The following is a 22283-nucleotide window of genomic DNA, read 5'->3' on the forward strand; positions in this document are numbered from 1 at the left end:
AAGTCAACTGTACAGTAGCATATGAGAAGTGAAATGAAGTTAATTTTTTCACATAATGAATTAGTTGTTTCCTCCACAAGCCAATTGCGCACCAAAGCAATCTTACTAAGTGACCTTTCCTACCAGCAAGCAGAAAAACCAATAGCGATGCTCCATGCTGAAATAGCAGACAGATAATTACTATTGTTTACACAGCGACACGCGGATGAGCACAACCTTTTTGAAACTGACACACTAACACATTTGTTGTCATCGCACGGAATCCTTCCCTTGCATGTTAAGGTACCGCTAAATTTTGCAACGGATTTATCGGAAGCAGCAGGAGCCCCGCGGCGTGTGCGTGAATTCCTGGGATGAAACATGACAGTGAGTAAATACGAGACGGGCTGCATCCATCAATCCAAAGGTAAAGGTCTCATGAAAGATTAAAGCAGCTCCTTGCATACATTTCCTCCAGAGTTGCCATCAGCAGTGTGTGACGTCCCTGGAGATTTCAGCTTGCGTCTTCTCGCTTCAACGAAGATTTTCTTGCTTGACGCAAATGTGTGGGCAATGACCCCGAGATATCCACATGGGTTTATTAAAGAAATGAGAAATCTCTTTTTATTGGTAGAAGGCGCTTTAAGTCACTTAAAAGAATATGATAGGGTTGAATGTCATTGCTGTCAGAAAACACAATCATGCTGGAGTTATACGTATATATTTTTTATCATACGCAGTTACGCACCAACATCAAACACAGCAAAACACAACACCCCAAAATCATGTTCAATTGCTAATTTAATAATGTGTACACAAAAATGAGCTTATTTATTACAATTGACAATGATTAAAATGGTAGAATTGTTCGCCAGAAAAAAATCCCTTCACAAAAGCAATGAAATGACAAAAATCTTTTTCATATGTCTTAAAGCAATGGGCGATACATTAAACAAAATGATGAGCTCATTTAGAAGTTTATCAGGTGGAAATTGAACTTGTACAGCGAATACAAAACATCTGTACACTACTCTTTAATTGACGTTTTTTTGTGATCGTTTTAAATCATTTTCTGACATAATGTGGTTGCATAAATGTTCACACCCTCTCCTAACTGGGTAAGGGACTGTGTCAATAATTAAGCAATCCCATTCAAACTCATGTTAAATGGGAGTCAGTAAGCTCACACCTGCAGCCCTTTTCATTAAAGCAATTCCCTTCACTCCCGGCGGTTTTACTGGATTTTGACTGATTTTGCAAGGCCCACAAAATATTGTATTCTATTGCTATAAAAACATGGAACATACCAAAAGAAAGATTAGAGTCTCTTTTTTTCAACAGGATAAAAAGGTATATTTGTATCTTTTTTCTGTTTTGCAGCAATTGGCAATCATTATTCACAAATCTGGTTAGAACTGTGGGCAAATCAGCTTGTTTGCAACATGGCCCCGGTTGATCTCTTATACCCTGCTGCCACCTGCTGGCCGTTTGTGTAATAACTACAATTTCTTTAACCGTTCTTTGTAGTTGAGAGGCTGCATCAAAGCCTCTGTATGCTCTAGAATTAAAAAAACAACAACATTCAAAACATATAAATACGTCTTTGGGACACTTAAAACATTTCAAATAGAACGCATGTATACGTTTTTGGGAGCAAAAAAAGTGCACCAAATAATGTTTAGATGTTCTAGTAGGCTTTTCCCTGTCTAAAAGATACATTTTGTTGTTCAGTTGAGTTGTACAGGTTATAGGTCACATTATTGGTGTAAATTATATTTCTAATATCACAAAAACCTAGCATTTGACCAGGGGTGTGTAGACTTTTTATATTAACTCCCTGCTGATTTCGCACGCGGTGTGGCTTTGAGGAGCACATGAAGTTCAATGCGCAGGATGAATGACTGATAAGGCCAATATTATGGCGGCGCCTTCGGGATTCGAGTCAGCGGGGTGTTGCAGAATCAATGACTTTCGGACGAGACAAGTGTTGAGAAAAACAGCTGGATTTTGCTGCTTAATTTATATTCCACTAACACAATAGTAACCAGAATCTATTAAGGGCTGCATAGAACATATTTTTGTCAATCATTTTTTGGGGCATTGACTTCCTGGAAATTTTTAATCCTTTTTCACTAGTTTTTCTGCATAAAAGCTCTCTGTCAAACTGTTTTTCTTGCTTGCACCATATGCGAGCAGGTGTGAAGCTAATCTAAGGTGTCGGGCTCGGCGTCCATGCAGGTCTCCCAGGGGTTTCTGGGCATGTGCGGCATGGAGATGAGGAGGAGAGCGACGCCGCTGAGGATGAGGAGGGTGAAGGAGGCGCAGGCGCACGTGAAGGACCACGAGTAGTAGTACTCGATCCAGATGGTCTCGTCGCTGGCGATCATCCTCTTGACCGACTGACGCATGACTTCCACCGAGATGATGATGCAGAGGCCTGCGGGCAAGATAACACATACTTCAACCCCATACTAAAGTCTGTACTTTACTCAAGGATTTATTTTCCTGATGACTTTTGCTCCCTACATTTGGAAACAGATGAAGAAAGAAAAGAAAAGTATCTGGACTTTACTGTGTACTCCTTGGATGGAAGCGACAGGGACTGTATATTTCTTCTTCGATATGAACTTGAAGACGTTTAGTATTTGTTTAACTGTACAATAGAGATGATTATTCAAGAACAACATTAAATGATGTATAAGATGTGAAGTTCCCCCCAATACTGAACAGCATTTGCTGTTTCATGACAAAATAAGAACAGTATCGGTGTTCAGTTAGTACTTTCACCAGTTTTTTTTTCTATCATTACTTGACCTAAAGAGTACTTTTTTGACAGCTCTTGTGTCATACAGTCAGCTCCCTTCAGCCACTCGTGTCTTGTCCAGGTGTGCCTCGTTGTCTGTATTTAGTTCCCTGCTTTCTTTTAGTATGTTTTGGTTCATTGTTCATTGTTCATTGTCACATTTTATTTGTTTTGTCATGTTGGTCATAGTCAGGCTTGAGGAGTAACGGAATACATGTATCGCCGTTATGTAATCAGATTACCCAAAAAATGATTTTAAAAAAATGATTTAAAAAATGTAACTTCACGGACGGGAGGAGGAAATGGTGACCGGTATTCACTGGAACTTACTCGGAGCAAAAGTTTGAGCTGAGAGTCCAGCGGCATGCTACGGGCTGTAGCTTCTTGCTAGCTAGCGCGCTAGCCTACAACCATAATGTGAGTTACACGTTCCAAACAAATCTTCCTCCCACCAATTCACTATTTAAACATCATACACAACATATACACGGCTAAATTTGTGACTGGGATAAAAGTTCATTTTGCACTTGATGTCACACATCGTCATCCCCCACTATCTATCTATCTATCTTGTCACGGCTTGAGAAGGGCGGACCCAGATGCAGTGAGGAAGGCGAGCCACGGCAGGGATGCGGATAACTTTGATTTAATGTGGCGATAAACGCAAACACAAAATCACGCACACAGGCGGACAAAAAATAAACACAAACTCACGCACACAGGCGGATAGCAAACAAACTCAAAATCACGCACACAGGCGGACGAAAACAAACACAAACTCACGCGCACAGGCGGATCACAAACAAAACTCAAAAGCACGCACAGTGGCGGCAAAAAGGTAAATCATGGGCAGCAGGAGAAAACTTGTAAGACGAGTACAGTCAGGTCAAGAGAGCGGCGTCTCGGGGTAATCACCCGACACTCCTTGCTGTGTCCATCAGGCTTTTATTGAGGTCTGATTGCATGATGGGCAGCAGGTGTGTATGGTGGGTGGAGCCCACCAGCTGACCCAAATCATGACAGTACCCCCCCCTTAACGACGCCCCTAGGCGGACCACCCGGCGCCGATGGATGTGCTAAATGGAAATCCCGAACGAGGGACTGGTCCAATATCCAGGAGCGGGGGACCCACTGGCGGTCCTCGGGTCCGTACCCCTCCCAATCGACCAGATACTGAAACCCTCTGCCCCGCTTTCGAGAGTCCAGAATGTCCCTTACTGTGTACACCGGCTGCCCCCCCACTACCCGGGGAGGCGGCGGGGGCGCGGTCGGCGGGCACAAGGGGCTGGCAGAGACAGGCTTAAGCAGGGACGTGTGGAACACTGGGTGTACCTTGAGAGTAGGGGGCAGGTTGAGCCGGACCGCTACCGGGTTGACCATAGCGTTGACCTCAAACGGACCGATGAACCGCGGCCCCAGCTTCCTTGAACTCCCCGCCAACTGTAGGTCCCTAGTTGAGAGCCACACCTTCTGACCCGGTCGGTAGAGCGGTGCCGGAACCCGGTGCCTGTCCGCGAGCCGCTTGTTGCGGTCCGAGGTGCAGCACAGGGCCTTCCTAGTGTCTTGCCAAACCCTGCGAGCCCGGCGGAGGTGGGTCTGGACTGAGGGAATGGCAACACCGCCCTCCTGGGAAGGGAACAAGGGGGGTTGATAGCCACAGGCCGCGTTGAACGGGGACAGGCCTGTGGCCGAGCACTCGAGAGTGTTGTGGGCGTATTCGACCCAAGGGAGGTGGGACGCCCACGAGGAAGGGTGCTGATGGCACACACATCGAAGCGCTGCCTCCAAATCCTGGTTGGCACGCTCCGTCTGCCCATTGGATTGGGGGTGGTAGCCCGACGACAGGCTAGCCGTAGCCCCCAAGGACTTGCAAAAGGCCTTCCAAACCCGGGACACGAACTGGGGCCCCCTGTCGGAGACGAGATCCACTGGAATCCCGTGGATCCTGAAAACGTCTTTTATCAGGATATCCGCCGTTTGTAGCGAGGTGGGCAATTTGGGCAGGGCGATAAAGTGGGCCATCTTTGAAAACCGGTCCACCACCGTCAGGATTACCGACCGCCCGTTGGAAGTAGGTAGTCCGGTAATGAAATCCAGGGCCACATGCGACCAAGGACGGTGGGGAATGGGCAGGGGTCGGAGCTGGCCGGATGGCTTCAGGCGGGAGGACTTATTACGGGCACACACCGTGCAGGACGTGACATAGTCCTGTACGTCCTTGCGCAGCCCAGGCCACCAAAATCTCTGTGCTACCAAGGACAGCGTGCGACCCACCCCAGGGTGACATGCTACCTTCGACGCATGCCCCCACTGCAGCACTTCCTGCCGAAGGTGTGTGGGCACGAACAACTTGTCTTCAGGGCACGCGACCGGGGTCTGCGTGTCGTCCGCTGCATCCGCCACCTTCCGCTCCACTTCCCACCGGAGGGCTCCCAATACTCTGTCCTCCGGGACAATGGTTTCGGGTGGAGACCCCTCGGCGGCTGGACTGTGTATTCGGGACAAGGCGTCCGGCTTGGTGTTCCGGGCTCCTGGTCGGTAGGTGATGGTGTAATTAAATCTGGTTAGGAACAGGGCCCAGCGTGCCTGGCGGGGATTCAGCCTTCGGGCGGACCGGAGGTACGCCAAGTTTTTGTGGTCAGAAAAAATCTGGAAAGGTTCCGCCGCGCCCTCCAGCCAGTGCCGCCACTCCTGCAACGCAAGGATAACGGCCAGCAGCTCCCGGTTGCCCACGTCGTAGTTGCGCTCAGCCTGGTTGAGCCGGCGCGAGAAGAAGGCGCATGGGTGTAGCCTCTGGTCCTCCGGTGACCGTTGGGATAACACTGCCCCCACTCCTGTCTCTGAAGCGTCGACCTCGACGATAAAGGGAAGAGTCTCATCGGGGTGTGTCAACACCGGGGAACGCGAAAATAATACTTTTAAATTGACGAATGCGGCCTCTGCCTGTTGGGTCCAAACAAACGGAATTTTGGTGGATGTCAGTCTTGTTAGTGGTTCCGCTTTTAAGCTGTAGTTCCGAATGAATCGACGGTAGAAGTTTGCGAATCCAAGGAACCTCTGTAGGTGTTTCCTGGATGTGGGAGTGGGCCACTCGACCACGGCCTGGATCTTCGCTGGGTCGGCTCTCAATCGACCCTTCTCCACAATGTAGCCGAGGAATTGGACTGAACTGGCGTGAAACTCACATTTTTCGGCTTTTACATACAGCCGGTTTTCCAGCAGTCGTTCCAGGCAGCAACATAAATAAAATAACCAAAAAAAAGACAATGAATGATGGCCAGCATGAAAATCGAACCAAAACAAAAAGGCCCAAACAAAGAGCAAGGACTGCGTGGTAAATTAAGCAAAGTGAAGCGAATTTTGATGTGAGGTGCTCAAACCGCAACCGCTGTTGAGTCCCTCGAGTGTGAAAATCCTAACAGAAGGCCACGAGTGCGGCCGCCATCTTGCCGTAAATGGTGAACCCCGTGGCTGAATGTAAGGGAGCAAACGCTGAGTCCATTAGCGGCAACGGATATTTGTTCTTGATAGTTATGTCGTTCAGACCACGGAAATCGATGCACGGGCGTAGGGTCTTGTCTTTCTTTTCCACGAAGAAGAACCCCGCCCCTAGCGGTGACTTGGAAGGCCGAATCAGTCCGGCCGCCAGGGACGTGGTGAGGTACTCCGTGAGGGCTTGACGTTCCGGCTTGGCGATCTGATATAGGCGTGTACCAGGCAGCGGTGCCCCAGGAACCAGTTCTATTGCGCAGTCATAAGGTCGATGTGGAGGGAGAGACATGGCCCGGTCCTTGCTAAACACCTCCCGCCAGTCGTGGTATTCTGCCGGTACCTCATCCAGGTTAATCTCCTCTAACGTGGCTTTGGCTGGGCCACGGTGATCATCCACTGCTGACTGCAGGCAATGCGAGTGACAGAAAACACTCCATCTCTCCACCCTGGGAATGCCCCAGTTAATGTCCGGGTTATGCCTGGCCATCCAAGTCAGGCCCAGGACCACTGGGGCCGACCGGGACGGCATAATGAGGAACTGAACGGTTTCCACGTGGTTCCCCGATAGACGCATCTGTAGGCTCTCCGTTCGGTGTGAAATCACACCCAGGGTGCGCCCGTCGAGGTCGCGCATCTCCTTGGCTCTCTTGAGTTCAACCACCGGGCATTTCAGGATGTCCACCATCCTCGGGTCAATAATGCATTCATCCGACCCTGAATCCACCAGAGCCGTCATCCTAGCGTTTACCCCCCCCCCCATGTCATCTCTCCTGAGACTAGTAGTCTCCTTGGGTTACGTTGGAATGGGATGGTTGGGGCTGGAACAGGTGCGACGTGCCTGTGTCTCTCAGGCCGCCTCCCACACTTGGCCGCTAGGCGTCTCCACCGGTCCGTGTGCTCCGTTGCCGAGAGCCGCTCTCCTCCCAGCTGCAAAGGCTCCGCGCCATCTCTGGCAGGCGCGCGTCGCCATGAAGCGTTGGGAGGCGGGGCGTCGACGAAGCGCCCCGCGGACGTGGCCGACACCGGCTGAGCAGACGTCTCCGTTGCCTCCGGTCGTCGCTCCTCCTCCTCCCGTTCCCGCCGTCGCTCCCGCAACCGGTTATCCAACCGGATGGCCAAGCCGATGAGCTCCTCCAGCGTGGACGTCTCGTCCCGTGCCGCCAGCTCATCCTTAATCCGCGGGTTTAGTCCCTGCCGGAAAATTCCGCACAGCGCCGCGTCGCAGTAACCACTCTCGGCGGCCAAAACCCGGAAAGAGATGGAGAATTCCGCCAGGGAGGAGCCGGCTTGCTGGAGGTCCAGTAAGCGGCTGCCTGCTTCTTTCCCTCTTACTGGGTGGTCGAAGACATTACGGAATTCAGTCAGGAAGGCAGGAACTGAGGCTCGGAGCTCCGGGTTGGTTTTGCTGACCGCCATCGCCCATAATGCTGCCTGGCCGGACAGCAAGCTCATAATAAAAGCAACTCTGGAGCCGTCGTCCGGGAAGGTGTACGGCTGTTGGTCGAGGACCAGGCTACACTGATGAAGGAACTGGTCACACCCACCAATCTCGCCAGCGTAGCGGGGGGGATGCGGAATATTGGGTTCCCGGAAGACAAGATTGCCTGCTGATTGGGAAATGGGGAAAACAGGAGACGCTCTGGCAGGTCGTGAGTCTTCCGCGGCCGTGGATTCCGGTCTCCGCTCCATCTTTAAGGTGAGCGATCCAATCTGTGCAGTTAGTGCCGACATCACCTCCTTTAGATCCTGGAAGTATTGCTCGTGCCGGCCGAGCAAGTGTCCATGGCTGGCCAGGACCTGGCGCGGGCTGTTGGGATCTGCGGGGTCCATAGTTGGTCGGGTGATTCTGTCACGGCTTGAGAAAGGCGGACCCAGATGCAGTGAGGAAGGCGAGCCACGGCAGGGATGCGGATAACTTTGATTTAATGTGGCGATAAACGCAAACACAAAATCACGCACACAGGCGGACAAAAAATAAACACAAACTCACGCACACAGGCGGATAGCAAACAAACTCAAAATCACGCACACAGGCGGACGAAAACAAACACAAACTCACGCGCACAGGCGGATCACAAACAAAACTCAAAAGCACGCACAGTGGCGGCAAAAAGGTAAATCATGGGCAGCAGGAGAAAACTTGTAAGACGAGTACAGTCAGGTCAAGAGAGCGGCGTCTCGGGGTAATCACCCGACACTCCTTGCTGTGTCCATCAGGCTTTTATTGAGGTCTGATTGCATGATGGGCAGCAGGTGTGTATGGTGGGTGGAGCCCACCAGCTGACCCAAATCATGACATATCTATCTATCTATCTATCTATCTATCTATCTATCTATCTATCTATCTATCTATCTATCTATCTATCTATCTATCTATCTATCTATCTATCTATCTATCTATCTATCTATCTATCTATCTATCTATCTAACTGTGATGTGTGGTTGCTTTCAGTGACAGTTCGAAAACAGCTTATGGCCTTCAATCAATCAATAAATCAAGTAATCAATCACCCAATCAATCAATCAATCTATAGCCTACATGCTTTTTAATTACACAAGGATTTTTGCTATTTGTAGGCTGCCCGGGTCCCTATCACCCGCAAATAGCAGGGGCACATTGTATAGAATATATATTGTGGTGATATTTATTTTTATTTTGTCTTCATGAGCCTACTCAATATTGGAGTAATCCAAAAGTAATCCAGTTACATTACTTTAATATTATGGTACTTGGATTACGTTACTAACTACATTTTTTAGCTGGTAACTTGTAACTGTAACGGATTACATTTTAAAAGTAACTCTCCCAACTCTGGCCATAGACTGCAATGGCGTTTTCCTTCTTTGTGGATTTAGCAGTATATTTGACCAAAAATCTTGTTTGCTGTTGGGGGGATATTTAGCCCACTCCCCTGTTTTGCTTCTCCCACATCCCGGCATTTGGGTCCATCTCTTGCGTACACTCAACCACATTGAAACCCCACAAATTTGACATTCATGATGAACAGTGTTGTCACCAGTGTTGGGAATAACGGCGTTAGGTAACTCCTTTTTTTTTCCATAAACGGACTAATCTGACTAATTATTCTTCCCATATTTGAAACGGCGTTATCGTTATTCTATGAGAAATGTGTTGCGTTACAATTTATTTATTAGATTCAAGGCTCGAAAGTAAGCTTACAAGACATTGTGCGGTGAAAATGTCAGTTGCGCACAATTAGAGACACTGCTGTTGTCGTCGGACCTCGTCACAATAAAAGTATCTTGACAGCTGAAATGTAGAGTGACTTTTATTTTGGAGGTGCTGCAGGAAGCGTGTCAAGACGTGACGGCCGTGTCTTCTTTCTTTCTTCTGGACCTTAAGGCTTAGCATATTTTAGCATTTTAGCAAAGAGTCCACGTCCTCGCCTGGAACTGGTTTGAGAACTTTGACAAGAGTGACATTAATAAAAAATACAGTCAAGATTTGCAGAAAAACGGCCGCCATGAGGAGCGATTTGTTGACAACCATGTTTTACCAAGAGCCATATTGCGACTCCACAAGCACCATAACAGCGATAGTCATAGCGAGACGCTCGGCGAGTGTAATTAATAGCGCCAACAATTGTATTTCTCCTATTTCACGAGTGCTAAACATGGAGGCGATGGAGTGACATTTATATGTTAATGATGCATGTTAAGCCTAGAGTTGGGCAGTTTTCTGACGTAAATCAATCATTAAACACGTCTTTATATGTGTGGAATTATAAACTGAAGATATATCACCATACTCTCATATTTGAAAGTGTACAAAAGTATATGTTTTTCCAGAGAGATCAAGTGGAAGTTGATGATTCTGAGGAGTAAATATAGTAATAGTTATGGCTATGATTTTGGCCATAATAGCATTAAGCACTGTATATTTTGATAACATTGGCAATTTCTGTTATCTATTATTGATTATTTTAGCCCGCAATAATCATAACAAATGCCCGGGAAATCCTGGAGGGACTGGCTAGGACTATCTACAATTTACCTATTGATGACATACTGTATGTGCCACAAATCACCATCTATCCAGTATTTATTTTATCTGTATTATTATTCTGATTACTGTAGTAACTGGGAGTGGTAGAACATACATCACCCCTCCAAATTTAATGAATTATTATTGTTGCTGTTGTTGTATGATGTGTCATATTATGGAGTGAGGCATTTGTGTGACATAAATACTCACAAAATAAAATGAAAACACCCTATATAGCCTGGATGAAATTGAAATTCCTTGTATAAAAATATAATGATAATAATATATTTTTTAAAATCCAAATTGTTTGATAAAAACAATTTGTAGTAGTTTGAAGTTGTGAAAATAGTTACTTTGCCTGGTAGCAAGTTACTTTTTATTATGAAGTAATTCAATTACTAACTAAGTAATGAGTAACTATAACTAATTACTTTTTTAAGTAACGTTCCCAACACTGGTTGTCACAGATTACATGAAAAAGTAATGTGATTACTGATTACGGCTAAAAAAAGTAATCTATTTACTTTACTGATTACTTTATTGTCAAAGTAACTAAGTTACTTAGAAAGTAACTTATCAATTACTTTTTTACCAATTTCCGCCGTGTGCTCCCTCAACATAAGAATGATAACCGGTTACTTAAATAATACTTCATGAAAGTGCATAAACTTGAAACATCCGTTTCTCTGGTTTTACAATACAGAAACTGGTGTGTAACACGTTACACCAGCAGGCTGGTTACAAACTATAACTATAACATTTACATGTAGGCTGGATGCAACTGTAACTATAACATTTTTCTATTTTCTCAAGTACCAGAGCTGAACTACAGTCATGCAGATAGCCTTTTTTTGTTCTTTTTTTTTTTTTTCTCTGGCATACTTTTTCTCGAGGTATGACGACAAAGACACTCTGTGGGGGCAGCTCAGCATTATTACCAGTAGGGATCTTTTCTAGTGTAATGAATTAAGTGTGTTGTGTGTGTACAAACTATGCTTTCAAATCATTTTGATTGATGAATAGCTTGCATAGTGCCTACAGTACATTTGATCTTAAGACAACTTAAATAAGTTCAAATTTAAAACCAGTGATCCATTATTTTCACAAAGTGGGTAAATATGGATGCAATGTGGTTAAGTGTAATTTTTCAAACCAGCATAAATCCTGCAGTAATATGAACAAGAAAACATTTGGTTGACGTAATTTGATATACAGCATGTCACCACACGAGGGTGCCATATTTTCAAATCGGGACATTCACATTACGTCAAGGTCACTTCATTAGGTACACCCCCTTTCTCATTACTAAAATCCAGCTTCATCTGTTTTATCTGTTCGGACTGGTTAATGTATACTGAGCTAAATATTTCCTGCAGCACATGACATAAACGCAAAATTAGTTCATGTCAAGTGTTCTTGTTTTACTTTAAATGAAGAATTTACCTATAAAGATGGTGGTTTTCGCCACATTAGATTCTTGTAGCTGACAACGCAAAAAATTCTCTTAAAGTGGAAGTAAACCTTAAACATGTCTTGACAATATTATGTTATATGTGACCTCACTAGTCTAAACATGACATTCTTATGAATGAAAATGAGTTAAGCAGCAAAATACAGCTGTGTTTTGTTTTTTGTTTTTTTTAATCTCAGGGGGCGGCCATTTTTCAATTTGCTGTCAACTGAAGATGGCATCAATGTTGCTCAGGTTTCAGGGTGAGCTGTGATTGGTCGTTGCCTGAGACCTGAGCAACATGGATATCCTATTCAGTCATCAGCAAGTGGCAAAATGGCCGCCCCCTGAGATCAATAAAAACAGCTGGATTTTGCTGCTTAACTCATATTCCACAAACGCAATATTAAACAAAATAACATATTTAGACTAGTGGGGCTGCATAGAACATATTATTGTCAAAAAACAACGCAGACCTATTTTGACAAAGTAAGGTGTTCAAAATACAGTTTCAGTTTAGTTTTCAAATGTAGAGAGTAAAAATTAAAAGTGAATACTTAGATACAAGAAGTACAAATAAAACTTGTGCAAACAAACAGATTTGACCCCCCCCCCCCTTGCCCCCCTTCAAACATTTCACCATTAAAAACAGAAAATGAAGGGAGGAGCACCTGCAAAGGCAAAGAACATCCCAGCAGGCCGCAGCAGATAGTCGCGGCCCTTCCCGAAAGAGAAGATGACGCACAAGGTTCCCAGGATCATGAAGAACAGGCTGAAAATGGCGATGGCCGCCGCCGAGATGTTGTATTCTGACAATAAAAAAAACAGTGAAAAGTCCTTGTGGCGGCTGAGCGACTCGCATAATTGACTTTCGCCACACTTAATTAGCTTGCAGCTGAAAACAAGCGCCGCTTCTGCAAAGCTACCGTGATTCAATTTGCATGACACATTTGTAACAACAACATGGCCACATTAAAAAACACACACACACGCAATACTGTGTGTTATGACTGTGGTCCTGCATTTTAGCTTCAGTATTTGTGATGCTAATTTTGTCATATAAGCCTTTATTCTGTTATATAGAATTGCGCATTACCCTAGCGAGATTTACTGAATGACACTTTTGTCAGCATGTTGAGGTTCCTTAGCCGAGGTGTGGGAAACAATACAAATTAAAGCTACACACTGATTGCTTTATTTTAAATCCATTTTGTTGGTGATTAAGGCAAACTCCTAAAAACCACTGTCCAAATACTTCTGTGCCTAAATGTGTAAGCACTGCAAAACACAACCACAATAATAAACATATCATTAAATATATTAACTACCTGTATAATCTTTGTAACTAAATGCAGATTTTCTCCCCAAAGGGCTCTTCTAGTCAATCTCATTAGATATGTGCAGGTGTACCTAATGTTGTGGCCTTGTTGGCCTTGGCCTTGCAACAAATTAAAGCGGGAATAAAAGTCTCGCCTGTGGTGAAAAGTATATTACTGCAAGGATGTACGGCATCATATTTGATTGTTGTTCATCATGAGCAGAAAGTGCATGTTTGTATTTGCAGACGTGCTCTTATAAATATATACAATGCATACATGCACTATACACTCAGCTCTATAATGGCGTGGAGGAGGTGATGCAACTTTTACCTTTCTGGGTCTTCACTTCAAAAACTTCTGCTTCTTCTCCTGACGTGAAGTGTTTGAAGTAGGAGCAGTTCTTGGCTGCAGCGGGACAGACAGGAAAGACAAGTTGTAGGTGGCATACTTGGAGTGGCAGTCCTCTTAATGCTCGTATTATTTTAACTGTATTGTTGTAATTTGATTACTTTTTTGGGTCTTTTTTGTGTCTCTCGTAAACTCCAATTTGTAATATTCTAATAAAAAGAAAAACAACAATCCAAGGTCATTATAGCATTGCAGACCTCTTGCCTAGTGATGTAAATGTCACATTTGCAGATTTTCACAAACCTTCTTTTCACCACAATGTGCATCCCCAAGGAATTGAAAAGAAAATGCAAGTCACATCCCTCCCATCTATCTTGTGTTTGCTGTCTCTCAGGACAGCCCAGTTGAAAGGAGCCTTAGAAAAGCCAAACATCACCACTTTTAACCATCTTGACTCCCTCAGATTCAAACCAGAAAGCACACGGGTGCTCGCTTTCTGTCCACATCCATGGACAATATTAGTGCGTGCGTGCGTGTGTGCGTGAGTGCGTATGAGTGTGTGTGTGTGTGTGTGTGTGTGTGTGTGTACACACCAGGCAACAGAGGAGCCGTTTGTTACTCCGGATGAGAAAGAATCACTAAAGAGGTTACCTAGCAACAGGCTGCTGCCGGTTCTGCCTGGTCCAATTCAGCCACATGTTAAGGCATAGCAAGAGGACTGTAGACATGATTGCATGTGTGTGTGTGTGTGCGTGTGTGTGGTTATTTATTTATTTACTTACTTAATTACTTACTTACTTACTTACTTACTTACTTACGTGCCAGATTTTGGCCTTTATGGGCTTTTGTTTCTTGACCACTTTGAGATTTCTCTTGAAATGTGAAGTGCATTACAAATAAAATTTTATTATTAATATTATTATTATTATTATAATCATTATTCTTATTATTATTTAGGGGTGTGAATTGCCAGGTACCTGTTCATAGGCCACGATTTGATTTGATCCCGATACGAATCTATAAATTGATTATTGCGATTTTATTTTTTAAACTCAAATTTAGAAAATACAAATCAGTAAACTTGTACATGTACACTGTAAGATTTGTATGAAAATGTACTTTAGGCTTATAACTGCGAGCCACTGCATTTAACAAACAGGTTGCAGTCTGTTTCATGTTTGAACAGCACTGAAATCAAATATTAATGCTTAATGTTCCATTAATATAACATTCTTCCATGCTTAATGTGTGAATCCTAACCCTTAGTAAGACGTTTTGTTGAATATTTCCATAAAAATTTGATGTTTAAAAATCGATTCAGCTGCATATTGAATCGATTCGAGAATTGCGTGCTGTAATATCGTGATATATTGCCAAATCCATTTTTACTAGCACCCCTATTATTATTATTATTGTTATTATTATTATTATCAAGCTAATTATTATCATAATCATTATTATTACCATCACAAGTCGGACACGAAGTGTGACATAAACATGCACAGGCTAGATTTTGTTGTGGTATTTCTTTATTTTTTTAAATGGGCACCGTTGTGGGTGTGAACACATCTGCCAATAGACGTGGCCCCTCTTTTTCCCTTTAAAATCAGCACTCACACGGCCGAAGAAGAAATTGATTTGCTGAAGTCCCTGCAGAAAGTCAAAGGAGCTCCATGGCTATGTGGTGGCCAGTGGGATGATTTTAAGCAATATATATGTATGTATGTATATATATACACATATATAATGCTGATATTATTCTGATGCACCTCAATAAGATTCACCAAAATTTTATTACGTTACCTGTGCCAATACTTAGATGTGGTTTCAGCAGGCATGAAGTTTAGTCAAAGGAAACAGTGTCGGTTCACTGAAAGCTTCAGATTTGTCCTCACAGGGCCACTGAGAAAGTCTTCTTATTTATTTTTGTGTTTCTTGTGATAGCAAACCATTATGACCACACGCTTGTCGTCGAGTGTGTCCCATATGAAATGTGGCGCTCATTAAACGTAAGCTGCCGATTTGTAACGAGCGAAGGTGAAACCAATTGAAGGACGTTCGACCACATCATTGACCTTCCATCCAACAGATACAGACATTTTAGTTGCGGGGGAGCACCTGTCACTCAAAGGGATTTTTTTTCGGTGCAGTTGACGCTCCGTTTAGCAGTCTGTTATCCGTCTCAGTGTCGTCAGCCATCTTTGGTGTGGAATGACAGCTAAATTCTGGGTCAATGTGAATGAGGGTTGCCACTGGTGTTTAATTGGCCATGGAGCTCGAATAAAGTGGGACACAACAGAGCCTTCAGAGACTTCATTCATATCCTGCGGGTGCCTGTGGTGAGATGTGTGGCCTTAAAAAAAAGGTTCCGCTGTTCTTTGCTACATTTTATATGTAATAGGTATTATATACAGTGTGGGCTTGAGATACGAGTGACAAAACGAAAAGGTGGAAACAATTATTTTAAATTGTTATTGTTGTGTTTGTTTGTGAAATACAATATCCGGAAACAGAGTGCTAGTTTTCTTATTTCAAAACAAATTCCAGAAGTTCTTTTGTCAAGGACTGACGGACGGAGAGATTGGTGCGAAATTTCAAGTCAGTCAGTCTCATTGGGTATAGTTGCCATTTAACTCATTCACTGCCATTGACGGCTATAGGCGTAAAAAAATAATTTGAACTATTTATATTAGTTTAACATATTTTTCCACTTTTGCTAACAAAAGTATGAAAACCTAGAATTTTTTTTATTGTACATTTAGAACAGATATTACATTTGTGATTAATCGTGAGTTAACTATCGAAGTCATGCGATTAATTACAATTAAAAATTGCAATCGCCCGACGCAATTTTTTTAAGAAAAGACTTAGTTAATTCACGATTAATCCCAAATTTTATATCTGTTCTAAATGTACAATATTTTTTTCTAGGTTTTAATACTCTAACAAAAGTGGATTTTTTAAAAAAGTAATAGAAATACAGTAGTTCAAATGAATTTTTGACATCTATAAATGTCAATGGCAGTGAATGAGTGAAAGTTCGTAATTTTACCTGCTAGTAAGAGTACGCCGAGGCAAAATAAACAGTATTTTAAGTATCAAGTGAGTAATCATCACATTTCTGCAAATATTTTATTAGATCGTTTGATGGGACAACACAGAATACATTTCACTAAGGGGTGTGCTCACTTTTGTTGCCATCCATTTAAATATTAATGGCAGCTAATTGACACAGTTATAAAAGCTGTCCACTGACAGCAGAACTAGACTTCATCGTAAATATTCTCCCAGTCAATTTACAAGCTTCTGACTGTTTTCCTCAGCATTTTTTTTTCACTCTCAGCTCTGTCCAATAAAATCCAATAAAAGAAAGCATGCGGCGTACTGATTGTGCATGTAGGTGCTTTGACAGAAAACTCTGCCTCCATTATTATCCAATAAGACGATCCGGAGACATTCAAAATGAACATTCAAGACCCACTAAAAGCTCCCATTGGACGTTTGAACATTCTGCAACTTCCTTCCTCATCCTCAGCACACGATTCCTTGCCTCTGACCACGCACGCAGTACCTCACACCCCCGTCAATCCTCTCCACCCCCCACTCCCTCCAATGTTGGTCTCCCAGGTGTGCTTTTAACTGGCGAGTTGAAGCGCTAAGGCACACTTTATTAAGGCTCGTCCTGATGTGGAGCAGCAGGAGCCGCCGGGCTAAAAGTCAATGAATGAAATCTCAAAACCGAAGTGGCCAGGCACGCACACACAGCCAGAGGCTTAAAAAAAGATAAACTTCCCATAAGGCCAGCTGTAGTCCAAGAGCGAGAAGTGGTAAAAGTACTCACAATTTGTACTTTAGTAGGCAGGCATAAAGATAGTTGTGTAAAAAAAAAAACACACTCATTCAACTACTGAACTTCAAAGTAAAAAAAAAAAAAAGAGTTTGAAATGTACTGAAATAAATGTCCCAAAACTTATTTTCTTTTTGGTTCAGGTAGCATTCACCGAATGGACCGATTCACCGTACGACTTTCGCATCATCAACAAATCATCAACAGATACAGTAGATGAACTGACCGACCGGTCTGCCCAACCAACTGACCATTCGCCCGACAAATCGGACCAACTCTTGACTGACTTATCTGCCTACAGATGAACTGACTGACCAATCCATTGCCAGACCGACCGACCGACCTATGATCTTACTGGTAATCCTACCTCCAGGTAAACCGATGGGGCCGCAGCCTTTGCCTTGCGGGTCCTCCTCCACCATGAAGATATTTTTCTTGCATAGCCTCCAGAGGCCGAAGTGGGCGGCCTGGCAGGTGACATTGAGCTTGTCCACGCGGGGGCTGAGGACGGCCCAGTGGTCCGTCACTACGGCGGCCAGCATGGCCGACATGCCCGCCACAATCACCACCGACGTGATCTTCACCTTGGTGGCCTGCTCCTCGAACATGCTGCGCAGTGGAAGCCTGGAGTTCCTAAGTCGCCGTGCTCCTCCGGTCCCTGCCTACGACTCTTTCTCGTCTTTCTCGCCCTCAGTCTTGTGCCTGCTGTTTCGTTCCAGAGAAAAAAAAGGGGGGACCTGAAAGGAGCGCCCTACTTTCTACCTCTCCACTCTTGCTCTCCCTCACCACTTTCTGTTTGGTGAGTGGAAGCCGTGCGCTAAATGATGTACTTCTTACACCTCATATAGAAGCAATCTAAAGTCGACGTAAGGTCACTCATCCTGTTTCTCTTCCCCCTCCGCACTCCCGTTTTGGCACATGCAAGGCCTCAAAAACAATGTTGTCATTTATGTGGAACATTCTCATATTCTTAGTAGCTTCAAAACTCATTTGCGTGTCAGGGGATTTCCATTATTAGTTGTCAGATGAGCTGATCCACTTACCCAGCCAATCAGGAGTCACCGTTTCAGAAGAGGGTCCCACCTGATGGCAGGAGATGATCCACATTTAGAGACACGTAAAAAAATAAAATAAAATAAAAACTCTCAATGAGTTTACTGTATATAATGCAACGTGGCACAATAGAAAGCACTAAGTATTAAATCGTTTTTTGTGTGTTTGGTTTTATGTGGTTAACAAAAATTATATATGATTCACATGTTTGAGCTAAGCCTAAATGAGGTATGATTTGCAATTTCGGCCAACATTTTCTGGAAAAGTACAAGAACATTTTGTGAATATCCAAAGGATTAACTCCACAACTGACTGTTTTTTTTTAGTCTTTGGTTTTGTTGTGTTTTTAGCGTGTGATGCCACTACAGAGGGCACAAGCAGGGGCTGACTTACCATTAGGCAAAGAAGTGCAGGCAATTGCGGCGGGGAGGGGGGGGGGGGGCAATTTTGAAGCACCCCGAAACGTCTCATGAAACCTGATTATTAATAACGTTTTTGTCCATTTGAAGTAATTACTAATTGTCAAAATTCTTGAAAACCCATTAAAAATGCTTAATCTGTTTTAACTGCTCTTTCTTTTAAGTAATTGACTATGTAATGTATTACATTTTCAAACAGGAAGAAGATAGCAAAATGAACTTGTTGGCACGGTTATGAGAATGAAGCAGAGTTACCCTGGCGAAGTGAAAAGTAGATGTCTCCAACGAGTGGTTGGCGACCAGTCCTGCTTGTACCCCACCTCTCGGGCAGCTGTGGATAGACTCCAGCTTTGAAAATGGATGATTTGTTTTGTTAAAAAAATAAAAATAAATTGAAATTAGTTCTGCTGTAGCTGCTTTTCATCGTGCCAATGAAACCAACTCAAAATGTAATATTAAAAATCCTCAAAGAAGAGAGGCTCACTGCACTAAAATAAATAACTAATCTCACAGGCACAATCATACTTTTCATCCATATGAAAGGCTCATGTGAATGGTCATGCTCTTTATTTTTAAAGCAATGCGCTCCACTTTTGGCAGGCCTCTTTTTCATCCTGGAGAGCACAACTGAGGTTTCACACTCAAGTTTTTACAAAGTATCATTGGTGGGATAAAAATATATTTCACTGATCATTATACCAACACAAAATATACATTTTAGCTCTAAAAATTAAAAAAAAAACGACTTAAGGGTATGAGATTAATTTATGTATTCTTATTTAGAAGAATATATATTTTTTAACGTTTACATTGCGTTTAGAACTTCAAATGTATCAAACACTGACTGTTTCGATAAATATTCACATATTTTACTACATATGGGAGTAAACATGTCCTGCAATAATCAGAATTAGAAGCCACTTAATGATGTTGTTTTCTTTGTGCCAATGTATTTGCGTGAGTAAATAGGCGAATGAGAAGCATTAACGTTGTGCACTTTGTATGTTTGTTGTAGCGTTTTAAGATAACACGTAATGTCTACGTCTACGTAATGTCTAATCTAGCACTTTATTGTCTTGTCATTTAAATGCACAACTGACATGAAGTTTAGTTTAATTTGGTCAGCTATTGGTAAGCTAAACTGTCAAGCTAACCTAGCTAGCTTTGTTTCACAGGATCACAGTTCACACAGCTAGCTTACCTACGTGACAACGTCTGGCAAACATCGTAGTCGTAGATGTTGTGTTTCTTATCATTTAGTTGCAAACCTTGAATGTTGCTATTGTCTTTTTCCCTGTTCCATCAAAATGATAATTGAACCCAAATGTATTCAATGGGTTCCCCTTGACACCTGCCTAATGAGGCAGCCTCAATATAATGTTATTGAGTTCAAGTCAAAGTCAAGTCTAGACTTTTAGAAGTATTTTGCCAAGCAAGTCACAAGTCATGAAATCAGTTACTTACTTATCTTTGGAAGCAACAGTCAACAGTGGAAGCAGCTTGTATTTGTCAAACTTAAAGAAGACACTTTCTGGAAAGAAGACGTTAAAGATACATTGGTGCTGTCAGATACAAGTTGATTTATTTCTTAATGCAAAACGCACATCTCAAATCACATTTGAAATGAATGGAAATGCCATTAACTCATTCACTGCCATTGACGGCTAAAAATGTAAAAAATTCATTTGAACTATTTCTATTAGTTTAACATTTTTGAAGACCTAGAATTTTTTTATTATTGTACATTTAGGACAGATATGAAATTTGTGATTAATCGTGAGTTAACTAGTGAAGTCATGCGATTAATTATGATTTAAATTTTAATCACCTGACACCCCAAAATGTTAATAATCTTTTCTTTTCTTTTTCTTTATTCATTCACTGCCATTGACGGCTATAAACGTTGAAAACTTCATTTTAACTATTTCTATTATTTTTTTCCACTTTTGTTAACAAGAGCATGAAAACCTAGAATTTTTTTTCATTGTACATTTAGAACAGATATAAAATTTGCGATTAATCGTGAGTTAACTAGTGAAGTCATACGATTAATTACAATAAAAAAAATGTCATTGCCTGTCGCCCCAAATTTTTAATAATCTTTTTTTTTAATGAGTATATGGCAGTGAATGAGTTAATCTGTTCCAGCGTCCCCCCAAAAAATACTAATAAATGTTTTTATTTTTTTTATTAATAAAAATTGTCACGATGTGCGGGTGGTTGTGAGACCAAGTCAGCTTTCCTCCATTTTGCAGGTGTAACATGCAGCCAGCCATTTCTTGTGTATCCCAGCTGTGCCATTCGATTCGGACACGTCATACTATTTAAAAAGCGAGTGTGCTGCGAAAGTGCTCTCTGTAAACACCATCACTAGCTAAGCCAAGCGGAAAATTGATCATCACAGATAAATCAGATGGCTTTTAAAGAGGAGGAAGCAGGCGGCAGAGAGGCGTTTGTTTCATTGTCACGTTCCATCTGAGTGTGTTTGCAGCTGAATCACTGTTCCTGGAACATGAGGCTGATAAGAGCGTAATAATGGTGTCTTTTGGACCTGTGACCCTGTGAACCCTTTCATTTTGTGTCATATATTTGGTAGCTGCAACTTCAGTGAGGATTTAGATGACTTGAACTGCTTTTTAATGCAACCGCTTTCATGTCACAATTATAGAAACCATCATTCTATAGAAAACACAATGTGGAGCAGTTTACAATCAATATTTATCTAATAACATGACAAAACACTTCAAAAAATAAAATAAAAACCATTAGTTACCTTAGTTATGTTTCCAGTTGGTTGAGTTTTGGGATTAATGTTGCGTGCCAGGTGGGGAACTAGAATGGATTCATTTCAATTGGAAAAACAGAATTTTGAAATTAAACTTGTTCGTCAAGGTGCTGCTGTATTAGAATTTAACCTGTAAATGGAGACGAGTGTCTGAGGGTTTCCATCCACCTATTTTTATTCGAATTTTCAAGATTTGCGAAAAAGAAACTGAATTGAAACGCCAGAAATTCGAAAAAGGGCCAACATTTGCAAAAAAGTTTTGACGCTTGGAGGGGTTTGTTTTTGAAGCGTATCGAAAAAAGGAAAATGCGCATTTTGCCGATGGAAACAGGTTTTGCGAATAAGCGACTACAAGAGCGGATATACGTTGCACGTTTTGACCGATACTACACGTTTGTAGTCACAATAAATGGCGGATGATAAAGTAAGTTATGTTTGGGGAGATGAAGAAACACGATTCTTTTTATAATTAATTAAAGTAAAAAGAAGAGCGGATGGAAACGAGCGTAAGTCGCACGTCTGTTTTGCGCATTTTCACAAAATTGGCATAAAAATGTCGAAACATTTGGATGGAAACCTGACTAGCAGAGAAGGCCTTTCTGTCCCTGACTGTCCACCACTGCTTTTGGCCTCATGACCCTTTTGAACTTTTTCATTCTGTGCATGGCTTATGAGACCAAATCAACATTGGCATGGTCTCTAAGCAACAAGGTCACTATGGTGAGCCATCATCAGCTATCCAGATTTTTGGGACTCAAGTGAGGAAAACGAGCATAAATGAT

General features: G+C 42.7%; 1 protein-coding gene across 1 annotated transcript; it reads right to left on the minus strand.

Moving 5' to 3' along the window:
- Positions 1-222: 222 nt before the first annotated feature.
- On the minus strand, positions 223-17987 carry cacng1b (calcium channel, voltage-dependent, gamma subunit 1b). The gene is made up of 4 exons (XM_077558313.1): positions 17612-17987; positions 13380-13454; positions 12402-12539; positions 223-2416 (listed from the first exon to the last, which is right to left on the minus strand). The coding sequence occupies exons 1-4, from the start codon at positions 17850-17852 to the stop codon at positions 2184-2186; spliced, it is 687 nt and encodes a 228-aa protein (XP_077414439.1). The 5' UTR covers positions 17853-17987; the 3' UTR covers positions 223-2183.
- Between the last annotated feature and the right edge of the window lie 4296 nt (positions 17988-22283).

This window comes from Vanacampus margaritifer, chromosome 2 (assembly GCF_051991255.1).
Source record: "Vanacampus margaritifer isolate UIUO_Vmar chromosome 2, RoL_Vmar_1.0, whole genome shotgun sequence".
Lineage (NCBI taxonomy): Eukaryota > Metazoa > Chordata > Actinopteri > Syngnathiformes > Syngnathidae > Vanacampus > Vanacampus margaritifer.

What these genes read in the sequence shown, in the direction of transcription:
- cacng1b (XM_077558313.1), bottom strand. Translation starts at nt 17,852, where the DNA reads ATGTTCGAGGAGCAGGCCACCAAGGTGAAGATCACGTCGGTGGTGATT. An exon ending in TGAAGTGAAGACCCAGAAAG is followed by an intron (nt 12,540 to 13,379) that starts GTAAAAGTTGCA and finishes TTTTATTGTCAG; the next exon opens with AATACAACATCTCGGCGGCG. An exon ending in GATGTTCTTTGCCTTTGCAG is followed by an intron (nt 2,417 to 12,401) that starts GTGCTCCTCCCT and finishes TCTTGCCCGCAG; the next exon opens with GCCTCTGCATCATCATCTCG.